Here is a 22,715-nt window from a genome sequence, read left to right as displayed (position 1 = left end):
TCAGTACAGGGTTGTAGCCACGAGAACTGAAGTGGTCAGGTTGTGAGCGAAGCGCGAGCACTGATGATTGGGCTAGGGGGCCGCCAAGGGCCCCGAGGTCGGGGTTTAGGGTTCCGGGCCATTAAACCATTAAACTGTAATATTATTGTAAACCATTAAACTGTAATATTACAGTATTAACATTAAGCCATTAACTGTAATATTATTAACAAGACCAATCATCACATAACATAAAACATGTACATATCAAAATTATTATGTTTAATCTTTCTTTGTCGGTGCTTGCATAAAACGTGATTTGGATCTAACAAGTGTATAATGATATTGATAAACAATCAAAATTATCTGTACAATATTATGCTAAACATTTACAGAGTGGACTTCCTTATGTTGTGGTCATATTAGACTGTAATATTATTATTAAAAAAGTCCATTCAACAAACAATATAAAACATATACATATCAAAGTTATTAGGTTAAATTTCTCATGTCGGTGCATGCATAAAATGTAATTTCCTAAAGGTTGGATACCTGAGATTGACAGAAAAAATTCTCTATACTATATATACTAATTTAACGATTGGACTTCCTTGATTTAAGCATGGAGGAATTAAAACTAATAATTTATATAAACTTTAATAAAAACTAATTCCTCCATAATTTAAGGAAATATATATGTATATTGAGATACGCAAAGCTTAGAAGGTTAGAAGTTTAAAGGAGAGAACTGCTGTGGTCATATTAGACTATAATATCATTAAAAACCATTCAACAAATACATAAAACATATCAATATTATTAAGTTAAACTTTCTACTTTCGTGCATGAATATAACGTAATTTTGGGATATATAATAATAATAATAATAATAATAATAATAAGATTTCCTACTTGATTTGGATAAAAGGTAAGCCCACTAGACATTAAATTTCAACTGAAGAAAAAAATGCATCCTAGTTTCTTAATCAGTCATTATAAATTTTACACTAAAGGAGAAGAAAATAATGTAAAATATCATTAACGGTTCCTGAGTTATGTCAGCGAGAGAGTAAACATGCAGGTGGAATTTAGCCCTTTTTTCCTATTCAAAACCTTATTAATTAACTTGTAGTCTGTCAAAAAGTAGTCAGGTTCAAACCTGACCAACTGTACCGGTGGCTACGGCCCTGCAGTACACCTTGAATATTATTAATTAAACCAGCTGCCTAAATAACTAATGACATACAATTTTCTGCATATTTTTATTTCAATGGTTTCAAAAAATCATTTACCTAAATAATTTATGATAAATAGTGATGAAGTGGAATAGAAAGCCATGTTGGATGATAGAGAGTCAATTAAAGACAAACAACACTTTACAGAATAAAACATTTTATTAATGCACAAGCTTTTAACCAAACAATGTCTTTATCAGGTGAATGTACAGATAGGATAAAAATATGGTCATATACAGGTAGAAAATAGAAGGTGGATACTCTACTGCAAGCAATGGATCTGAATATAAACAATAAGCATAAAAGCCTCATCAGGTAAATGGTAACTCCATTCCAATTGAGTGATGAATAAACAGAGGCAAGTACACTAAATATATACCTCTATAGCATCAGAGGGAAACTAATAATAAAATAAAAAAATAATAACGATTTGTAAAGCACAAACATCACCACCAAAATTGTAGAGAACAAACAAGAATCTAATTTAATCTAATCATATTTATTTATATAGCGCCTTTCTTTGCAGATACGAAGCGCTTCTGTCCCTGGTCATTGGATCCACATGCTAAGTGTTGCTGCTGTATTCAGCCAAGGAGCAAGCAACCCCACCAGGTACCCATTTATACTCCTGGGTGGAGAGAAGCAATGCAGATAAAATGCCTTGCTCAAGGAAACAAGCGAAATGCACAGCGAGAATCACAGACATCACAAGAAAAAAAGTAATCAATATTATGTAAATGAATAATGTTTTTTTTAAAGTTTAAACCAAAATCATGATTTATATGCAAATTAGACATTAGAATAAAAAAATTGTTGGTACTGTCTGTAGTTATAAAGAGCCATTAAAGGAGTTGCAGTTTCAGATGGAGTGTATTAACAAAAGAAATTATTGAACTACCGCTTATGCTTTCAGATTAACTTAATCATTTACAATACTTTTTATTAGGAAGGTGAATAAATTAATGTGATCATTAACTACTGAGGAAACAATATATATTTATGGTATTATAGTAGGCAATACGCTAATTGTTGGAAACATGATAAAACAAGTAAGTAAATGAAAATGCATTATTTACATAAGCGTGCACATGGCACTACCTATACCCAAATGTTTTGGGTTGCAGTAATTGGATTAATTCTTTGTATATTAAATTGTAAATAGAAAATATAGGACATATTTCCTTTTTTGGAAATATCATATTTTCCCGAATTTCTAGTTATTTACAGCGAGAGTAAGGTAGCAGGTACACTAATTGTTTTTAGCATGCAGAATATTTAAGTCAAATGCAATCTAGAAGACAGTGGATACAAAAAGAAAATAATGTAAAACTGCTAACCTGAAGGGAGTACAAGCTGATATCCATCAGGTGTAGAATTTAAGACATCTTCTGTTATCTCCTCCTCATTCTCCTCCTTCATATCCACATCAACTTTTTTCTCCCCATCATAATCAGGGTAGCTACTCCTATTATAAAAAAATTTAATATCTGTCAATACACTGTGTAGAGTACTACAGTGTTACGTCATGATACCATGTGATACTACTCCGTTGCTATCGTTGCAAAATGCGTTCAACCAGGCACGATTTTCTCTACTAACAAACCATGGATCCCAATTTCTAACGTAATTATTAAGATGCTGTATCTTAGTTTTTCTTTGTAGATTTTAGTTGATGAATAATCGATAACTACTACAATCTACAACGAGCTTTTGTGTGTTTAGTATTTTGATGGTAAAATATTAGATTTTAAGATGCCTATTCCAGAAAGCCTATGCAGGCATTCAGGTGTAACGAACGGTAACCAACGTCTGGTTAACAACAGTGGGCGCTACCTGGTGTCGTGACGACACAACTGTGGTACTCTACATCAATCAGGACAGCGACTCCTAATATAGAAATGTTCGACTTTTTCTTAATGGTGAATAATGCATTATGAAAACAAACAAACAAACTGAAAACAGATTCTTTCCACTGTAAAATAATTACCAGTAGTAACAATAATACAATAAGACTTAGCATCAATTTAATATTAAAATTATAATCAATGGTATTGTTGGATGTTAAATAATTAGAAAGAATTTGAGCTATTTTTAAGAAAACATGATGAGGTTTTATATGTTGTGGTAGACAGTTTCACTATTTCACACTTGCATAAAGAGGATGATTAGAATGTGTTGATTGGGTGAGTGAAGGTGGCCTGACAGAAAGTACTGTGTGTTTAGCACAGTAACAATAGACAGGGGCAGATCCATAATTTCGGAAGAGGGAGCACCAATTTTTATAGACCTAGATGTAATATAGTTATACACATAAATAAGTATTCATTAATTAATTGTATAATTTTTGTTCAGTATATGTTGTTGCAAAATACTGTAACATTGTAATTTTTTCTATCAAAAAATAAAAGACGGCAGTGGCAAAACGTGCCCCCTCCCATAATTCGCCCATGATAGTGTAGTTGGTTTACTACAGGGGTTTAGCCAGAAAAACTAAATAGGGCGTCCAAAATGGAAGCCAGTGGGTGTAGCACTGAGCCGATGGGCAAGCCACGCCCATCTTTGGGAATTCCACCCAAATATTGGTACGGAAACAACGTACATTCAATCAATAAATGTTGTTTTTATCAAACTTAAATATGATTTAACTTTATTTTAATGTAACATTCGATAGATCTGAAGAATATAAAGAATTTGCTAAAGGTAGACCACGTCCAATTTGGCTAGGCCGAACTGATTAGGCCAAGCCGTCACGGTAAAAGTGGCCGTCCTAAATATTTGTAGGCCGTCCAAAAGACGGCTGGACGGCTCAATGGCTAAGCCTTTGGTTTACTAGAGTTCAAGTGAATGAGAATGATTGTAATACATGTATCCATATCTATCTTTAAACATGTAAAATACTGATTTATTTGTAAATATAATATGCACATGTATTTATTCAGATATACACAAAATCTTTAAATCATTAAAAATATATATATTTCCCATTTTTAAATAGTGGAAACAGAACACAGTACTAATTGACAAAGTATAGTAATATATGTGGCGGGGTTATTAAGAATTTTTAAAGAGTACAAATACGATTTCATGATAATACCAAAACAAACCTATAGTCATAGAAATCTGAGAACTCAAATGCTGCATCGCCATCATATTGTAGCTTACAGTGACCTTTGTCCCTCATGTGTCGTTGAACTGCATCAAGCGCATGAAATGCTTTGCCTCGTTTATTACACCACAGACAAACAAACCCACACCCAACCTTTTCACCTGTAAAAATAAGAAAACCAGGATGTTCAATTAGATGAAATACCTGATGATGATAATCATATAATTGCAAAGTTACAATTCTTTAATAAATTTATATAGTGCCTAATTAAAAAAGCCTCAAAGCGCTGTAGTTCAATTTTACTGGACTTAGACAATCATGCTTTGATTTTGAACATTCTCCACCCCACAGTGGTGGCACAAGTGGAACCTCCCGCTGCCTCTGTCTTTAGTAGAGCTGGTTATCCCGTTGGAGAGCTCAACAAAATTTGATGGGATTCCACTAGTTCTGAGTGGTCCATGGCAGGTTCCACCCTCTTGCACGCTGTTCAAAACCATACAGCCCTCATGAACGGATATTACCCAAGTCCTAGGTCCATTTCTGTTTCAACAGGACTTCTCATGACTCCCTAAGCCTCATGAAGAGTCTCAGTTATTAAGTATCGTTTAACCCTGTAATTGGCTAGTTACAGTAATTTCTGTGGATGTGAAATGAAAAAAAAATTATCAAGTACATATCTGCACTCAAACCTAACTTACCTAAATATGTAAGGAGCCCCTCAAGGTCTACAAGATACTCAATATGGGGGATGAAGAAACTATGATGGACAGTCATATGATGAGAGTTCTCCTCGATACTGTTGCTAGACTTGGAGCAGAAAAGACAGTCGGTACCCGGTACAGCATTGCCTTCATACTCGTCCCATTCATCATCACTTACCTCTTCTACTTCCATACCTATTGTACATAAAGGAAAAAAGTGTGGGCTATACGCCATTTTGTTGGGCGTATTTTGAAACAGCGCCACAAATGTCTAAAGACTTGCAACTTTTCACTGGGGGGGGGGGGGATCCAGCAGAGCAGAAGTAACAAAACAACCAAAACCTTTCTTTTTTGTTTTATTTTTGCATTTTTTTTTTCCAAAGACTACGCTACAACAAGAAAGAAAGCTGTGCACCGGCCACAAATAAGCATTGGTAACTAAAACGAAATGCCTCTGGATGTTCCCAAATGGTAGTTGCCAGGTTGTCGGATATTTTTCCTTTCAATTTTGGCGAAAATGATGTATAGTTTTGGTGGTTTTAAATATAAATGATTTTATTCACTAATTCAGATTTTGAATTTGCAAATCTCCATCCCATACAATCCTGTAAACCTTATTCGCATGATAATAGGATGATTTAAATGGACCACTGGATTTGAAATACACAAACCATTATTATTCATTATTAGTTTTATTATTATCTAATGTAGTATTTATGAGTAAATATACATGCACAAGAACACCATACAGCACGTAATACTGCTAACAAATTCAGGCAATGCAAATTTTATCATTTTGTATGCAGCATAAATGTGGTTAGTCAATAAGAACTTGCTTTTGTATTTATTTCTTTATTATTTACAATGAAATAAAAACTAAATGTCCTCTACCATGAACATTTTTATGTTTTTAAAAAATGAATTACCTTCATCATCATCATCATCATCTATTGCAGAGTCTGGTTTAGATTTTGGTTTAACACAAGCTGCACCCTGACTTGTATCTTCAGTAGTTCTATTTTTGTCATTGTTTTCTTCTTCCAGTCCCTTCTCCTTCCTCTTTTCTTTGAGTTTCTCCAATTCTTTATTTACCTTTGCCTCCTGTTCCTTGTGCTTTTTCGACTGCATATGGTTAGCAAATGCATTTTCTGTACTGAAATTTTTATTACACACTTGGCAATGGCTTTTAACAGGTTGACTGGCTTGGGCTAGCTGAGCTTTCTGTGATAGCACTCGCTGACAGAAGTCGTCTGATGTCACCGGTGGCATCTCCGCTACCTTACGTTTGAGGTTGTAGCGGTGCCAGTCGGTTTTATAATGATTTCTTTGGATTTCGGAGCTGGAAAATGCCACTCGACATGTTATGCATGTGTACGTTGACATTGTATGTAGATGTAAATCTGAAAGTGAGAATAAGTAACTCATTGATCCTTAATAATTATTTATGAGACTGTAAGTAAAAATTCATCAGGATTTCAAAAAATTCATGAATAATACAAATGGTTTCTTTGTGAAAATCCTATTTCAACTTACTTGTTATAGACACATTTTGCTTTCTCAAGCTGGTAGCGTCATCCGTAGATGACACCCTCACAAAACACACCAGATGGATCAGAGAATCGATCTGGATAAGAAGGAAATGGGCAACAACAGCAAAGAAATGCTAATCAACACAGACCAGGGGACAACCTAACTCAGTCATCTCTATGACCAGCTGATTGTGAGGGTACCATCTACGGACCACACAGTATAACATCGTCAGCTGGCATATCGGCTTGAGAAAGCTTCCAGTGTCGAAACGAAAAATTGGCTAACAAGTAAGCTGTAATTAGATTTTCACATAGAAACCATTTAGATAAATTATTTATGAGGTTTATATACCAACTTGACATTTTGTTCATGGTTCATTCAAGTGGAAATGTAAATAATATAAAATTTGATTATGTTGAAACATTTTTATATCACATTATACATATTCATATGTTTATATAAGGTCATATAAAATTTTTAAAAATTGGTTAGCATCCTTATGTTTAATCAATTTTTATGGTATGGAGGGAGGTAGGTTTTTTTCCCCTCGCATCTAACATGAAAAAAGAGTGTCGCAAGGAAAAAAAGCAAAACAAAGAAGAAAACAATAGAGACGGAATTTGCATACAAGAAATTATGTAATTCATCTGTAGAAACAGAAACTTTACCTATGAATAACAGTCATAATGCAATTATCTTATTATATTATATTATCTTATCTATATTATCTATTATAATCATGCACAATTCACAAAACACATAAATCCCGGGCCAGGCATCATGGATTATGCCATGTGGCTACAGTATAGAACAACAGTAAAGCATAGACCTGCAAGTGGTCTGGCTAGCATGTGGACAGGTGGAAAACAAACCTATATTAAATGGAGTTTGTGAGTTTTTTGTTAAAAAAAAAAAAAAAGAAATCGGGTCGGTGGCCTCTGTGATGGTAGTGAGGGGATGCTAACCAATTATTTTTTTTACATGGCCTAAGGCAGACCTTTTATTTATATTGTCTCTAACTATAATAATATAAAGTGATTAATTTTATCTTCAATTATGTGAGTATGAAACTTGTTCACTTTAAGCTAGGGCCCAGTTATGTTAAGCTATCTCATGAGGCTTTTTATAGTTCAAGCAGGTACATGGATTTCATAATTGGGTAAATTACCGCAGTACAGTATTTAAAGACAAATTATTTCAATATAATTTGTTCACTTGCCTGGAAAACCATGAGTTTTTAAAAATTGAACAAAAAAATCTGAACTAATCGGTGTTCCTCTTAATAGAACTAGGACATATATTATTGACCAAAAAAAGTATACATAAAAAAAGTTTATGTCAATAAGAACTAAAGTTAGGATAAAGTACATCTCGTGGGCCTGATTCTTTTTGGGCAAAATCAAATACTGGGCCTGATCGTTCATAAAGTGAAGACAAAGTATTATTGGATCATGTTGTAATATTAATCATGACTATTGTGAAAAACTGCTGTTTAGCCTTGTTTGTATTTGTCCCTACATGAAGAATTTATTTATTTATTCATTTTTTCTTTCAAATGGACAAGCATTTTCAGTAGCACAGTACATAGATAGGGCCTTAGAATATAATTATAGCCTACTGATGATATTGATAATTTTTTAGATTATCTTCACTTGTCTAGGCCTGGCCTATCCTTTGTTCTAGAACGTGGGCCCAATCGTCCAGACCAGTTGGACCCGACCGTCTGTCACCCATTGTAGGCCTATTACTAGTTTAGGCCTAGGCCAAGATAGCCCTCTATCGATTTTTAGCAGCTAGCCTAACCTAGGCACTGCACTAATAACAAGGAGGACGCCTAGCCAGCTCCTACTCCCGGTATTCCTCCTCTCCCTCCCCTACCACGTCCACCAAACCGGCCTAATTAGGGCCTAGTTTCGAAACTTAAAAATGAATAAGTTAAGAAGAAAAAAATTAAAATACCAGAAGTCTGATGCTACCGTGTGAAATGACAGTGGAGAAATAAAATAAAACAAATATAGCATAGGATTTACACTAGCTATCTAGGTCCTAGACCCAGCTTCTCACGTCGATCGTGTGTGTCCAAATGTTGTGCAATAATTAAATGGACATGTAAACATAGAGGGCGGTAGTCAAAAACATAGCATGCCAAAATTTGCTTGTCGTGAAGGCAGCCATACACACATCCGAAACCGCGGTTCAATTTGATTATACAAATATTTGTTTTTTTGATAATATTTTGCCCGTTTTTTGTCTGAAAAATAACCGTCGCAAGCAGCATTCTCTATTGATATACTATATGAATGTGTTCTGTATCATAGATTTGTTCAGAAACACAGGTAAGTCGTTCGTTTTGATAAGTAAGTGAGGTGATGATACGAAAAGTCACTTTTGATCAACAGACCGATTGAAGCGAGAGGTGGCGATAAACACAGGCGACATCTGTTTCTTATTTTAACTTTTTCATTAATACAGTATTGAGATTACCGTAATTTGTTACAACTGACATGTCACATACCTGATATAGTGGTAATGAATGAAACAGCAGCAAAAAAAAATGTGATTTTATCTGTTTTGTATGCATTTATTTTTGTTAAAACTGTGTGTCAATCGTACATCAACGTAGATCTGGTGTATGCTAGTCACACACGTTCATCTATCTTTGTTATGAAGAAAAGTAGAATCTGCTACTGACTGCTTGTTTATATACCTTGTATATCCATGTAGGTATTGCACCATGATTTGCTCAACAAATCGGTGGGGGTAGCTGTCTGACACAGTGGCGTAACAAGGAGGGAAAGGGGGCAGGGTGTGTGGGGGATCATGCCCCACCCAAAAAAGCTCTTCTCTAGTCGACACCTTAGTTTTGCGATCTACAGTAGCTCTCCCCCCCCCCCATAATCATAGCCACTCCATATTTGCGCCCCATTAGCCCACACATTTCAAGACTCCTGAGTCCTAGGTACACCTCTGGTCTGATAATTTCCGGGGAGGTCAGAAGGTTCAGGAACCCCAAACTTTTGGGGTTCCAGACGATCCAAGATACTCTAAAAAACTGAGCAATTATGAGCCATTTGAGGTTGTTCTGAGAGATTTTATTTTGCTTAAAAAAAAAAAATAAATTAAAAAAATAAATAAATAATAAACCCCCCTTTTTGATCCGACAAAACTGGGGCAACAAGGCCCAATTTTTGCATTTCAATGACTAGGAGATTGATGATTAAATGTTATAAGTCTACTTTGTGTATACTTACCTGCATAAATTACAATTCAAATTTAGTTGTCATTGTAAAACTTCAGTTTCATGTTATTGTTAATTCTATGTTTATTCCAGATCTTTATTTAATGTAAAATTGGAACTTTAATTTTATGAATCCTATTATTTTTTCAAAAACACAATTTGAAAAAAAAAAAAAGGATTGTAGTTTTTTTGGAACAAATTTCAAATAAACTATACATGTTTTCTAATGTTAACAGTTAGATAAAGTGATGCTGGGGATGGAAAAATGATTACAAAAGGATCTCCTACAGTATATGGCTACAGAAGGCAGTAAAATAGAGTAATTAAAACATTTCCCATATAAAATATATTGTTTCCACTATATGTTTAGACAGATAAGAATAAAAATGAAATCATTTTAAAATAAGTATGTTTTGCACTGATCCCAAATTCAGTGATTCTTCCTTTATTAAATTAGTCTTTAAAAATAATTGGGCTGATAATATGATTACCGTAAAGCCAGAATGCTATGAATACAACATTCTCCAGTATTTACTGATTTATAGAGAAATCAATACTGCTAAGTTGTCTTATGCAGGAAACGTCACTTGCTTAATTATTGTTGTAGTATAAAGGTAAATGAGCTCCTATGAGTCATGCAAACCACAGACAGCCTTCATCCATTCATTATATTTTTTCCAAGCATTGTTTACCTTGGGGGATAGTGTGTTACCAGCAACCACAGTAATGAATCCAGTGACCCTGCACTGTACAGTACATCACACCTAAAATTACAGTGGCAGTCCCATATTATTTTGTGTGTCTAATCATTAAACTCGTTCTAATAATAGTTAGCCTTTTGATAATCTTGCTTAGCCTGATGATATAAGATTAAACATCAATATTTCTTTAATTAAACAGAATTAATATCTTTTTCAAAACTTAATTTATGTGACTGTACCAGGTAAGCAGTCTACAGGGGTGTATGCTGGTTAGGTTTGTGGGGATGGAGAGGGGTGGGGGGCGCATGGGGTGCTAAAAATGAGAATGTGGAACTAAATCTCAGAATGCTGAACTAAATCCCTATTCTAATGAAAACTTTTTTTAAAGTATAAACTAACCCACATTAGTGGAACTAATTTGCTGCCATGAGGGAGTATCCCCATCCCCAGCATACTGTATGCCTACAGGTATGGTCTACAGTTACTACATAATGCATTTCCCTACAGGTCCTCCATTGTTCTTTGACAGGTGAGCCACCCTTCAGCCCCACCTATATTTGTCATGTGTTATACAGTACCTAAGTATATGAGCAAACATTTTGAACATGTATCTGAGAGTACTTTTTGATGTTCATATACATAGTATACATAAGCTGTAAGCAGTTGGCTTTCATTTACCGCATACAGTAAGGCATTGTTGGCATCTACCGTATCGAGCCAAAAATATCAAACTACAGATATTTGGTATGTGCAGCAGGCTTTAACATGACTTGTAGCATGCTTAAGTTACAATTAAAAATTATCGCAAGAACTTCTGGGACTCGCATGTTAACATTTATACCACCAGCAGACTCGCCACTTTAACTGAGCAGGCTAAACCAATAAAGTTTACATTTGAACCTACCACTTAATTCTTATACTGCTGTCTTCACCACTTCATTTGAAACCTGAGTAGCAATTAGGTCTTTCACACTTAATTTTTACACAGGATTTACATGGTGTTATGTGCAGTCACGTTCATACTGTACCTATTAGGCCTACAGGCACATAGACTGCACATTATTTATGCGCACATTATGCTGCTACAAGTATTCAATACACTTATTTAACACTTATGAATGCAATAAGATTAGTTCAATAGATGAAAATTAATTAATGGAGCTTGGTTATAGATGTATACTATTGAAATTTGTAATGCTTATATAACAATTTTCTTTAAAAAAGGAAAGGACATTTTGAATCCTAGTCTTCGCATGATAATTAATATTTTCCCTTTTAAAAAAAACTTCTTAGAAATCAGAACATAATTTTGAATGAAATTACAATCATTTGTCTTTTTTCAACCAAGCATTGCATAACACTTGTAGTTCTGTACATAGCTGTACTATGTTTAACATGAAACAGTACATTAATGATTTATAAAACATTCAATGAATAAATTATGAAAATCTGCTTCTATATGTTATGAATTTGCTTATGATATGATCATATCTTACCGGTTTGATCAACTCTGACCAATAAATCAGATTTGATATGTTATGCTTTAGCATTGGCCTCCATTCTTTTGGAGTCTCTGGGGGCTCAAGCTTCTTAAGTGGTTTTAGAATGCCAGACTTGAGAGTAGCTCTGTGGTCATAATGTCATCTTGACAAAGCTTGGTGTCATCAACCGTCATATAGATGGCAATATACACACACATATCCAGACACACATCCACATACCCATCTCTACACACACGCAGGGCAGGCACACCCTCAAATACCAATGATAATGCCTGAAGATGAACCACATATTGACTTTTACTAATTATTAGTATTAGATTCTTTATTTTTTGACATGTTTCTTGACAGAATTCTTGTAAACTATTCAAATATCTAGATGGCTTTTATCTTACCATGTAAAATGAAATAATTTTGTAGCCTCCTGCTCATTGTAATAATTTCGAAAAAAAACAAAAGAAGAAAAATACACAAATTTGAAGAGAATGTAAGGAGGTAAAATGAATGAGCCTTAAAACGGTATGAAAATTGAATTGAACAGCTGCAAAATTATGATTTATTGATGTAAAACATTTTATCATTTTCATAATTTAGAAAGTAGCAATTACTTATGACTTTTTTACCTTAGGTTAGACTTACTGTACAATAACTCAACAGAAAATGGAATTTGTCCATTAAATAATAGAGATTGTCCTCAACTAAAAGGCGGTAGTTTTTTAGGTTGGCCTAACATACTGTAAAGAGTTATTGTATAAAATTAGGGTTCATATTATAAGTTAGGTGCTAAGGAACAATTGTATAATTGTTTTTTATGTTTTTCTCCCTGTGAAATACAGGTAATGTCTTTTGGAGGAAATATGTAATGTACAGAATTCATTCACATTCTTTTCACAGTTTATTTAACAAATCCAATTAAATTCAATAACAGTTGTTTGTTATCTATCTAAAATCATTATTTATGTATAATATATTACAATACAAAGGAAGTAAAAAATATAACAATTAAAACAAACAAATTATTTATTTACAAATTTACACAAAACAATAAATATTGACAAGGAGCATGTCTAGAGAATGTATTTGGCTAAGCCCAACACATAAATGGTCAACTCTGAATCCCTGGTTAATAACCTGTTTTAAAATTTATAAAATGTATTAAAATTAAAGAAAAACATTCAAAATTATAACATTTTCACTAGCCATTCATCATTGTGACTAAACAATAAGAAATACAATATGTTTGGTAACATATCAAATGGAAGATAGTAATTAGTGGCGATAGAAAAGGATGCTTGTTCAAAATGTTCTAATTATAATTTGAGAATTACTGTACAACAAAGCCCAATGTAATGTGCTTAATTTTACTTTATTAAAATAATATATAATGATATTTATTTTTAGTATATACTGTAAGGAGTTATATGATATAATTATATTATACAATGTTAAAATTTTTCACACAATGTGGTACATGATGATCCTACTGTATACTCTATAATGATTACATGATGAAAAAAAATATTTAGGCCTGATTAAGATATTTGAAAGATTATTATAGTATTTATATTTATAATACTTATTGAATTATCTATAGTGAAATCAGCATTATTTTCTGTACTCTACTGGCAAAAGACACACATTGGATAAGTAATTCTCAACTCAGCAATTGTAAACATTTGGAAATCAATTCCATTAACTGCTGCCTTTTAATTTGATTGTTCATCTATCCGGAATCAATTCTATGATATCCGATTCCCAAAGCAAACTCAACATTCTTTTTTTCCCACATTTAGGTACAGTAAATTATAGATGTTAGTAGGATCATGATGGATTTTTTTTTTGGCCTACTGGTAATTATGATTGAAACCAAGTATAATACAATAGAACCATTTACTTTGCATATTTATTATTGTGATGAGTCAGAAAATACTAACCTGACATGCTTAGCGTCCTAGTATTTTGTCATTTTCATTCATGAAGTGTGGACGATCAGAACAATTCTATCGTGCTTTAAGTGAAGGTCATAGTACCATCTACACAGATGACAGAACTAAAGTAATATTGTTTATGTAAGTAATTGCTTAATTGTCGGTCTAATAGATTACATAAATGTTAATATTTAATGAGATTGATGCAATAGATGATGCTGTTGTGAACTGTAGGAAATATATACAATGCCCCATTCACAAATTGTTATTTATCTGGCAATCCACTACTATGAAATACAGGGTCTGCACCATAATTTGTAATTTTGTGTTTAATACTGGGTTGTATATAAAGATGGCATTGGCTTACTTTATGAGAACTGGAATTGTTTTTGTTAATTTTATAAATTATTTATAGTCAATTCTGATGGAAGCCAGCTAGAAGATGGTATCAATTACCTTTAAATTTGCTTCAATTTTAACTATTTTTTTTTAATTGCCAGCCTTAATATAATTATCACTACCATCTCTACTGTCTCTATTATTTTCACTGCCCTTCATAGACTGTATTATATTGTCATTGTCATAATTATAATCATTCATCGTCATCGTGATTGATAAATATTGTGATTTAACACATCATTCATCAATACCATATTCTTTATCATCATATTCATCATCATTGTTATTTGTCATTCCTTGTTGTTGTTGTCAATATCATCATCTTACTATATTCTATATTATTTTTAAAATTATTTTTGATTGTTTCGAATATAGAACTTCCCACATGATAAAATTAAATTACATTATAATTAATAATTCTATAAATAATAATAATAATAATAATAAAAAGCATGCTTCGTAAAAGTCTGGTATTAACCTTGGTTACTGTACATTATACCAAATTATTATTTCTGCCTCATACTGTACAGTATACTGAACAGTAGTGCTCTTTTTGCCCATGAAATTACAGTAGTCACTAATTCCTCTGAAGTGGTTGACCTGTACTTACTATTTGTACCAAGCATCTCTCAGCAGAGGGAGTGGAAGGCTGGATAGATAGCTTTTACTGACATTGTTGTAGGCTACTGTACTGTATATCAGTGTGTGATCATCGTAATAGCTTTTACTGACATTGTAGGCTATACTGTATATCAGTGTGTGATCATCGTAATCAGGTATTGATGAAGAATTTGTTTTACAGGTACAGTAGGTCAATGTTAGAATTCTTTGTGGTTACTGAGTGGACAAAGTGGAGCAATTAATACCAAACATTAATACTATATAATATAATGATATGGAATTGTTGAGAACTGTGCATCCATAAAATATAGCTGATATTATCAGACTTGTTGAGGGCATGCAGAAGAGGAGTGATGATAATAAGTGATTGTGAGTACCACAACAATAGAGCCTGAGTTATAATTTGCATAGAACATGCAGGAGTGATGAGAATGTAGTAGGGGATTGGGTCTAAGGTCAACTTTTATTTGGAGGATGTCATTTAGTGACCTATTGTGAAAAGAGCCCAACCAATATACTTACAAGTAATTTTTTTCTTGCAAAATACCTAAAGATAAGTGCACCCTACTGTACTGTAGTTCTAGAGGTTCAGAATGGAACTACTGTATTTAACCTGGTTAGACCTGCAGTACTGTAGTATTACTACTGTTTGCATTTTTTAGTGGTTCTCATGTATACGCCCATGCTAAAATTGGCCTAATATCATGTTCAAGCGAGTGGCCATGAGCCAAATAGCTAATTATTCACTTTAACACAATTGAATTATTTCAAAGACTTTATCCGAAAAGAAAGTACAGTAGAAAGCCTAGATACTAAAGAAATAGTGGAATTTAAAGGATATTTAATCAATCTAGGTTTACTGAACTTAATTGTTGTGGTCAATACAATAGATTGTTAACCTTGATGAAAGTCTAGGCTAAATGCATGAATTTGCTTTTGGAGGATATAGAAATAATTAGTTGATAATTCGTTATTGTAAACGAATTTTTTTGTGCATTACCGTAATTGTTATTTTACCAACTGATTCTTGTTTATTTACAGAAATGCACAGTTTGAAGCAAACCTAATTATTATTATTATTAACAAGTATTTTATAGCGCCTTTACAAAGAAAGATCAAAACGCTGTACTGTAGAATCAGAACCCCAGAACCAGTCTTTGTCTGCTGATCGTTGGTGGCAGCCTGAGTGCACCATCATTAAAGTTATCTGCATGTGCGGCTCGTCACTTTTGCAATTTTCACGAAATTTTGTCGGTCCACGACCATTGGCGTAGTGTGAGCCCGGACCTTGTCTTTTAAGATGTGCGAGTGTGGTGTTCCATGCTTTACTGTATATAAAATTATCACAAAGGGTGTGATTCAAGAATCAAATTCACATGATTTAATACTGTACAGGTTCACTTCTGACAGGTCATCTAAAAAGTAAAACCACACCTTAAAAATCATTGAGTGTGAATTTTAACACACCTGAAATTTGTAATCAAGGCCTGGTATAAAATGTGTTTCAATTTTAAACTTATAATTAAATACATGGAATTGTTTTTAAAAATATTATAGTACAATGCATTAAAATATTTAAATATTTCTTCAGATTTCATACCTGAAGTAATTAGCCAAGTTATGGCTTATTAAAAACATGTTTCTCCTAACCAGTATTTGAAAATAAAATTTATCATACAGTAATGCATATTTTATGTGCGAATAATACCTACATCCGAAATTTCCATTTCCGTTTCCATTTTTTATGGATTTTCTGCTTTGTAAATCAAATGATATGAATTTTCATTGTAAATTTAAATTTTTTTTTTTCATGATTTTTGAATATCCAAGTAACAACTATCTACCATATTTGGTACAACTGTCAGTGTGTCGGTCTGTTCATGAAATTCTTTCATTAATATAATATTTAAAAAAAATTTTTTTTATGAAAACAAATTATTCATTTATACATGTACAGTGCAGTATGATTAATTAAGATTCATGGTTTAATTCATGTTGTACTCATTATAAGGTATAAGTAGCTTCATGATTTTAACTTCTTCCTGATGCATCATGTATCCAGTTACAATTCTCATAGTAGGGTGTATATGAAGAATAAATGACATTGTCAGGAGCACTATGAAGAATATATGACATTGTCAAGAGGAATTAATTAGAATTAAATCAGAAACAGTGCTTACATTTTCAACTGGAAGTGTTAAGCTGATGAATAAATTTCAGTTGTACAGGGTTATTTTTAAGACTAATATTATAAAATGTCACATGGGAATACCGGTATTTGTGAATTATTGCTGATATTAGGATCGAATATATAGAGAACTACGTTTTGTATTATGTGGCTGCTTTACATAGATGTTGGTTATCACATTATGTTATCATCAGCTTGTTTGATTCGTCTTAGCATCTCAGATTGCTAGTCCGACAGTACTCAATAACAAATCGTCAATTTCTACAGATATACAGGTAAAGTAACTCTGGCCTATCCCATTGGTTGGTTGGTTGAAAGAAGAGAATGAGAGAGTGAGAGAAAGGTCTGGAATTGGGGAAGGGTAAAAAAAATATATAACATAACAAAATTTTGTATAGTACCACTACTTAAATTTACTATTATACTTAAGTTGTCTTTTCATTATATATCTTGACATACTGTATCTTTTAAAATTTATTATACATGAATGTACCATAATAATGACAAAGTCTTACTGAAAAGTGTTTGGTCCATAAATGATTAAATTCAGGTACTTTTATATTTTAGATTGATATAATGTGATGTAATTCTGCAATAATAATGATATATTATTGTTTATTTACGAGTATGGTTGACCATGATAAATAGTGGTTTGATGAACATTCCTTATAGCTTATACTTTACAGTAATATAGATAAAAGGTCACATTTCTTAAAATACTTGAATAGCTTTGAAATACCTGATGGAGAAGAACTGATAGAAATGGAATTTACTATATTTTGGTTGACTATAGTCCCTGTTGTTTAAGGCAATGTAAATTGTGAGGATATTAGTATCTATAGTAGCTCTATGTACCCCCTATAATTATTGTGAAACATGAAAGTTGTAGATGCCCCTGGAGGGAATCCAGGCAAATTGTGGACTCTCAGATTGGTATCAATGCAGAGGTAATAAATCATAACAAATCTTTTCATGTAGCCGACACACTATTCATCTGTGGATTGAAATTATAAGTAAGTTACAAAAAGGCATTTCTCTAGCATCGACTGGAGTTATACTACATTTTGACATGCATCAACCATCACTGTAGGCTCCAGCCCTCTGATCTGCTGATGATGCATCCTGTAACCTGCTAATCTTTTGACAAGCCATTTAATCGTTAAATCAGTTTAGTACCTATTAGTGGAATACATTTAACTTCAGTATAATTTCAAAGAATAATTGCACTTTCATGTGCAATTTAGAGGTTAATGATCGCCATGCTATGTAGGTTTTACAATAGGTATCAGAACTTAAATTCTTTATATCCGGACCGCTAATTAAGTATTCATCCTACAGTAGTGAAAGAGTAGAGTTAAAGCAGAGTAATTAATAAACCTAATTATAATGCATAAACATTGTGTTATTATGAGTTAATGAATTTGAATAAAGAAGTGATTTTATTATGGTTGGTAATGTTAAATAGATTCTTAAATCATTTAGTCTGTTATCATAAAATCTATAATATGGTTGCTTTTGTTTTTTTTTCTAGATTAGTTTGCAATGCATAACTTATTTTAACAGTAGTGTCTAAATGAATACATAACTTGTTCATACAGTGATATATTGAGGCCTGTATTTGAAATGTTATATTATATTTTAATGCATCATCATTGTTATTAATCCTTATCATCATCATAATCCTCATCATCAACATACTGTTAAATTATCACTTTCATCGTTGGCATTGCTGCTGTAGTCATATGGAGTGAAATAATGATGTTACAGAGTATTCATTTGTTATTGGATCAGGAAAACCATCATCATTGCATTACAGAAAGCCTACAACAATTTTGTTTCTCATCCACCGTCCTTAACAAATCACAATTATAGGGGGCAACTTGTCATATTTTGTTAACTTACACTCTAGTCATGATACAATTTTTACGACCACATTGTCATCCATAATGCCACCTTGTATATACTTTGAAATGTCAAGGATCCTAGATCATGCAATATTAGGTTTTAAGATGCCAATTTCATTGACCTGTTTTACTACCAATACCAATGTCAGATATTAAATAATTTATCAATCCATATTACTTTTTCATTGATAATTTAAAAATGATGACAAATTAGATCAATGAATATTTTCTCTTTTTTTCAGCATGCCGTTTACATGCTAGGAATATTATAACTGATTTGCATCGGAATTGATTGTTATCAGAAGTCTACCAAAAGGATTATTTACCTGTGTCAGGATGTCATTCTTTAAGCCCATCAAACGGTCCCTTTCTGACCGTAAGGCCAAGAAGCAGCAGCAACAGCAACAGGCTATCAGGAAAGAGGCTGAAAAATCACAATTCAGGCCTATCCAGGAAGAGAAAGGAAAAGAAGAGGTTAAAAGACGGGAAGGGTGGCCGCCGCCAAAACCGGAGAGAACATTTAGTAAGTACTATCAATATTTTATGCTGATGTTACTTCAAGTTAAGAAGGAATCTATAAATAACTAAGAGGACTGGTTTCACTTCTTTTTATAATTGAGACGGTTGATTTTAATTGTGAAAGACATTAACAGAGAAAATTTTCACTTTCAGATGTACCACTTTCAATTAAGAATGTTCACTGCAATAGAGGGATTTAGCGATGATTGTTTGTAGGCGGTCACATGACCTAACTTGGGTATACAGGAAAAACATTACAGTGTGATAGCATAGGAAAAGATAATGTTATGGTTGCGAAAACAACCACCCATTGTTAACGTGAGAAGTAAATGGCTAGGAAAGGCAATACGATTGTTCAAAACAGTGTTTATACTGATCCTAGCGTTCTCCTTGGATTGTATGCTTTGAAATTTAAAGATCCTTCATAAACCTTAGCTGGCCCAAACATTCGAATTCGAAGACCATCATGCATACCTACTGTAACCATGCCGTACAGTAGATGTGCAAGGGGCCTAGGCCTAACATTTGTCGGAAAATCTCAATGTTTGCAGCCAGTATCCTTTACAGTATTAGCGAAACATTAAGGCAAAATGCTTAAATTTTATTTCCAATCAATTTGATGTAGTTTACTGGGAATATAATCATCTTACAGCAATAAACAGATGTACCACTTGCAATTAAGAATGTTCATTTTAATTGTGAAAGACCTTATGAGAAAAATGGTTCACTTTCATGTGACATACTACTTTCAGTTAAAAATGTTCTTTGCAATTGAGATGGACCACATCAGAGAAAATGGTTTACTTTGGGATCGTACCATTTCATTGAGGTGGGCCTCGTAGAGAAGATGGCTCACTCTGAGGTAGACCACTTATATTGAGATGGTCCATTTCAATTAAATATAGACGTCATTAGATTAGATTCACTTTGTCAATGAGGACCACAAGTTAGGTCCTCATCAGAGAAAAAAGTTATAATTACAGTATATTTGCACTTGTAAATTACCATTTTAGTTAATGCGGTCACTTCTTTGCGATACTTTCAGGTGGAACAATTTCCCTTTCATGTACCACTAAACCAGAAAAGCAAAGCTTCCATTCTAAATGAAAATCTAATCTTTTTTTTTTTAAGAATTAGATTCATTTCCATGACCTTGGTATCTTTATTGAACAGAATTAGTATTTTTCATAACTTTTTAAATTATATTATCTGTGGTTACTCACCCAAACAATTAGGATGACATTGTCATAGAATTCCCAATTGCATATTGCAAGCAACAAATTTTTTCCTGTTCTATTGTTGTTACTCTGAGGTTGTTTAATTGTGCCCTTATGAGGTAGGGTAGTGATGAAGGTATTGTTGTTGCTGCTCTGTTTGATCTGTGGTTTTTACCTTGATAACTCTGGACCACCTGATGTTTGCTTGATGCTTGTCTGTGGTCAGCTTGTGGCAGACAATAAGTGGATACTTAAATATTACATAGCTTGCCAAACAAAATAATAAAACCACTTTAATTGATGTGAACGATATATTTTTGTAAGGTGTACACACCAGTGCAAACATGGCATCCATTTTAGAGGCAAAACATACACATTCATTTTAGTCTCCTACGCTCACGCTAGGGTCAAATTTTTTGTCACCAAAATGACGAAAGGTTCTCAATTTTTTTCGCCAAATTGAAAATGCTTTAGCCAAATTTAAAAACCAATAAAATTTCACAAAAACTGGTCCATAAATGAATTTCTTGCTTATTTATTTATGTCTTATTCATTTGTAACCAGTCGTAAAGGCGGTGATAATAATAAACGAAACAAAGATGATCGTTTACGATATGTGGGACCTACAGCTACCGGACCTGCTCTAGGCCTAGTGCTACGCCTAGGCCTTAGCTAGGGCTTAGACTAGGGTCTAGGCCCTATTAAAATTGAGAGTAGAGAGTGCCTCACTTTTTGGCATTACAAGCGACTGCTATTTCAAGTACTGTTTCGTACAGTACAGTAGGCCCTACCTCTTATTTTCCTCTTCTGTACTTTTCTACACAAAACACATTTTTGTCATCACGATGACCTTTCTGAGGCCAAAGACCGCCCCTCTGAAACCCCTGCCTGCCAATTTTTTTTTCGGGGGTACGGTGGTGGTGTGCAAAACGTGCTTCGATTGGATGACATCGATCACCCAAAGTTTCCTAGTGCGTGATACAAAGAATAAGCTCAGTGTAAGACAATGAAGATTTAATTAAACAGATTTATCCAAACAAAAAAAGGAAACCCTAATTGTTTTATTTTAGAGATAAATATAAATAAATCTAACAAATTTAAATTTCATTCTCTACAAATTTCCTCCATAATCAGGGGCGGTGGGAGCATATATTTGATTGGTACAGCGTGAGACTCTAATAACCTCAGCCCCACCATGGTTGTGGCTGAGGTTAGAAAATTTTGTAATTTTTTACACGTCTAGATGCTCAGAAATAGCACTCAAGTTTTTAAAACGCCGGGCCACTGAAAAGAATCACCCGCAGAAACATGCTTTGAGTTTTATCTGGTGGAAGGTTTAACTTTAATTTTGTTTAATATTCTGTCGTGTCATTTTAATCAATTTATTATAATCTCCATGGCATGGCATGACAGTTCATTAGCTGGTAGACCTATGCTTGTTTGTTTTGTTAACTGATCTTCTGGTTTTAAGAAGTTGATTTTGTGTTTGGACTGAATAATACATTCTCTAGGAGAGATTCGGATTTTTGGAATACGTATTATTTTAAGTAATATATTAACTATTTTTTAAATAACGAAATCGCTGAAGAAATATCGTTTTAGCGTTCTTTCTTAGCGTGGGAACGATAGTTTTAGCGTGTCATGTACAAGTGATGATCAGAATGTTTGCTTTAAAACGATTTATCTATCTGGTATTTTCTACATGAACTTGACAGTGTCTGTAAATCTGTACTGAACATGCAGTGATGATAAGATAGGGTTGCTTAGTGAGGTGATACCTGTTATGATATGCTTGTAGTTATAATTACAGTATATAAGTATAGAACGATAAACTATGCTTTACTTCGTGGCGTGCGCCATTTAATGCTCACACATAGCAACAACATCAATCATCGCCTATAGGTGGCGGTAAAGTGTTTATTATTAAAGCGTTTAGAATATTGTTACATC

The 22,715-nt window shown here is 33.3% G+C and overlaps 2 protein-coding genes across 6 annotated transcripts in view; one reads left to right on the top strand and one right to left on the bottom strand.

Annotated features, from left to right (window-relative positions):
- Positions 1-19,480, bottom strand: part of LOC117119367 (zinc finger protein 622-like) — a 26,988-nt gene extending 7,508 nt beyond the window's left edge. Inside the window, exons 1-5 of one of the 5 annotated variants that reach the window (XM_033264164.1) lie at positions 19,356-19,480; positions 5,948-6,421; positions 5,019-5,216; positions 4,319-4,481; positions 2,552-2,679 (exon numbers count right to left, since the gene is read on the bottom strand). In XM_033264164.1, the coding sequence (XP_033120055.1) occupies positions 2,552-2,679; positions 4,319-4,481; positions 5,019-5,216; positions 5,948-6,404 (946 nt within the window). In that variant the 5' untranslated portion in view covers positions 6,405-6,421; positions 19,356-19,480. Of the gene's footprint in view, positions 1-2,551; positions 2,680-4,318; positions 4,482-5,018; positions 5,219-5,947; positions 6,422-8,510; positions 8,649-19,355 lie in introns of those variants that run through there. The other 4 variants (XM_033264163.1, XM_033264167.1, XM_033264168.1 and 1 more) reach the window with 4 other exon arrangements.
- LOC117119383 overlaps positions 8,687-22,715 on the top strand; it is a 36,355-nt gene continuing 22,326 nt past the window's right edge. Inside the window, exons 1-2 of the mRNA XM_033264186.1 lie at positions 8,687-8,887; positions 19,272-19,552. Coding sequence (XP_033120077.1) covers positions 19,366-19,552 — 187 coding nt within the window. The 5' untranslated portion in view covers positions 8,687-8,887; positions 19,272-19,365. The remainder of the gene's footprint in view (positions 8,888-19,271; positions 19,553-22,715) is intronic.

This window comes from Anneissia japonica, unplaced genomic scaffold (assembly GCF_011630105.1).
Source record: "Anneissia japonica isolate Jap-2015-1 unplaced genomic scaffold, ASM1163010v1 scaffold287827_len377088_cov200, whole genome shotgun sequence".
Classification (NCBI taxonomy): Eukaryota; Metazoa; Echinodermata; class Crinoidea; order Comatulida; family Comatulidae; genus Anneissia; species Anneissia japonica.
Note: the sequence above shows the minus strand (reverse complement) of the source record. Positions and strands in the feature narration are given on the sequence as shown.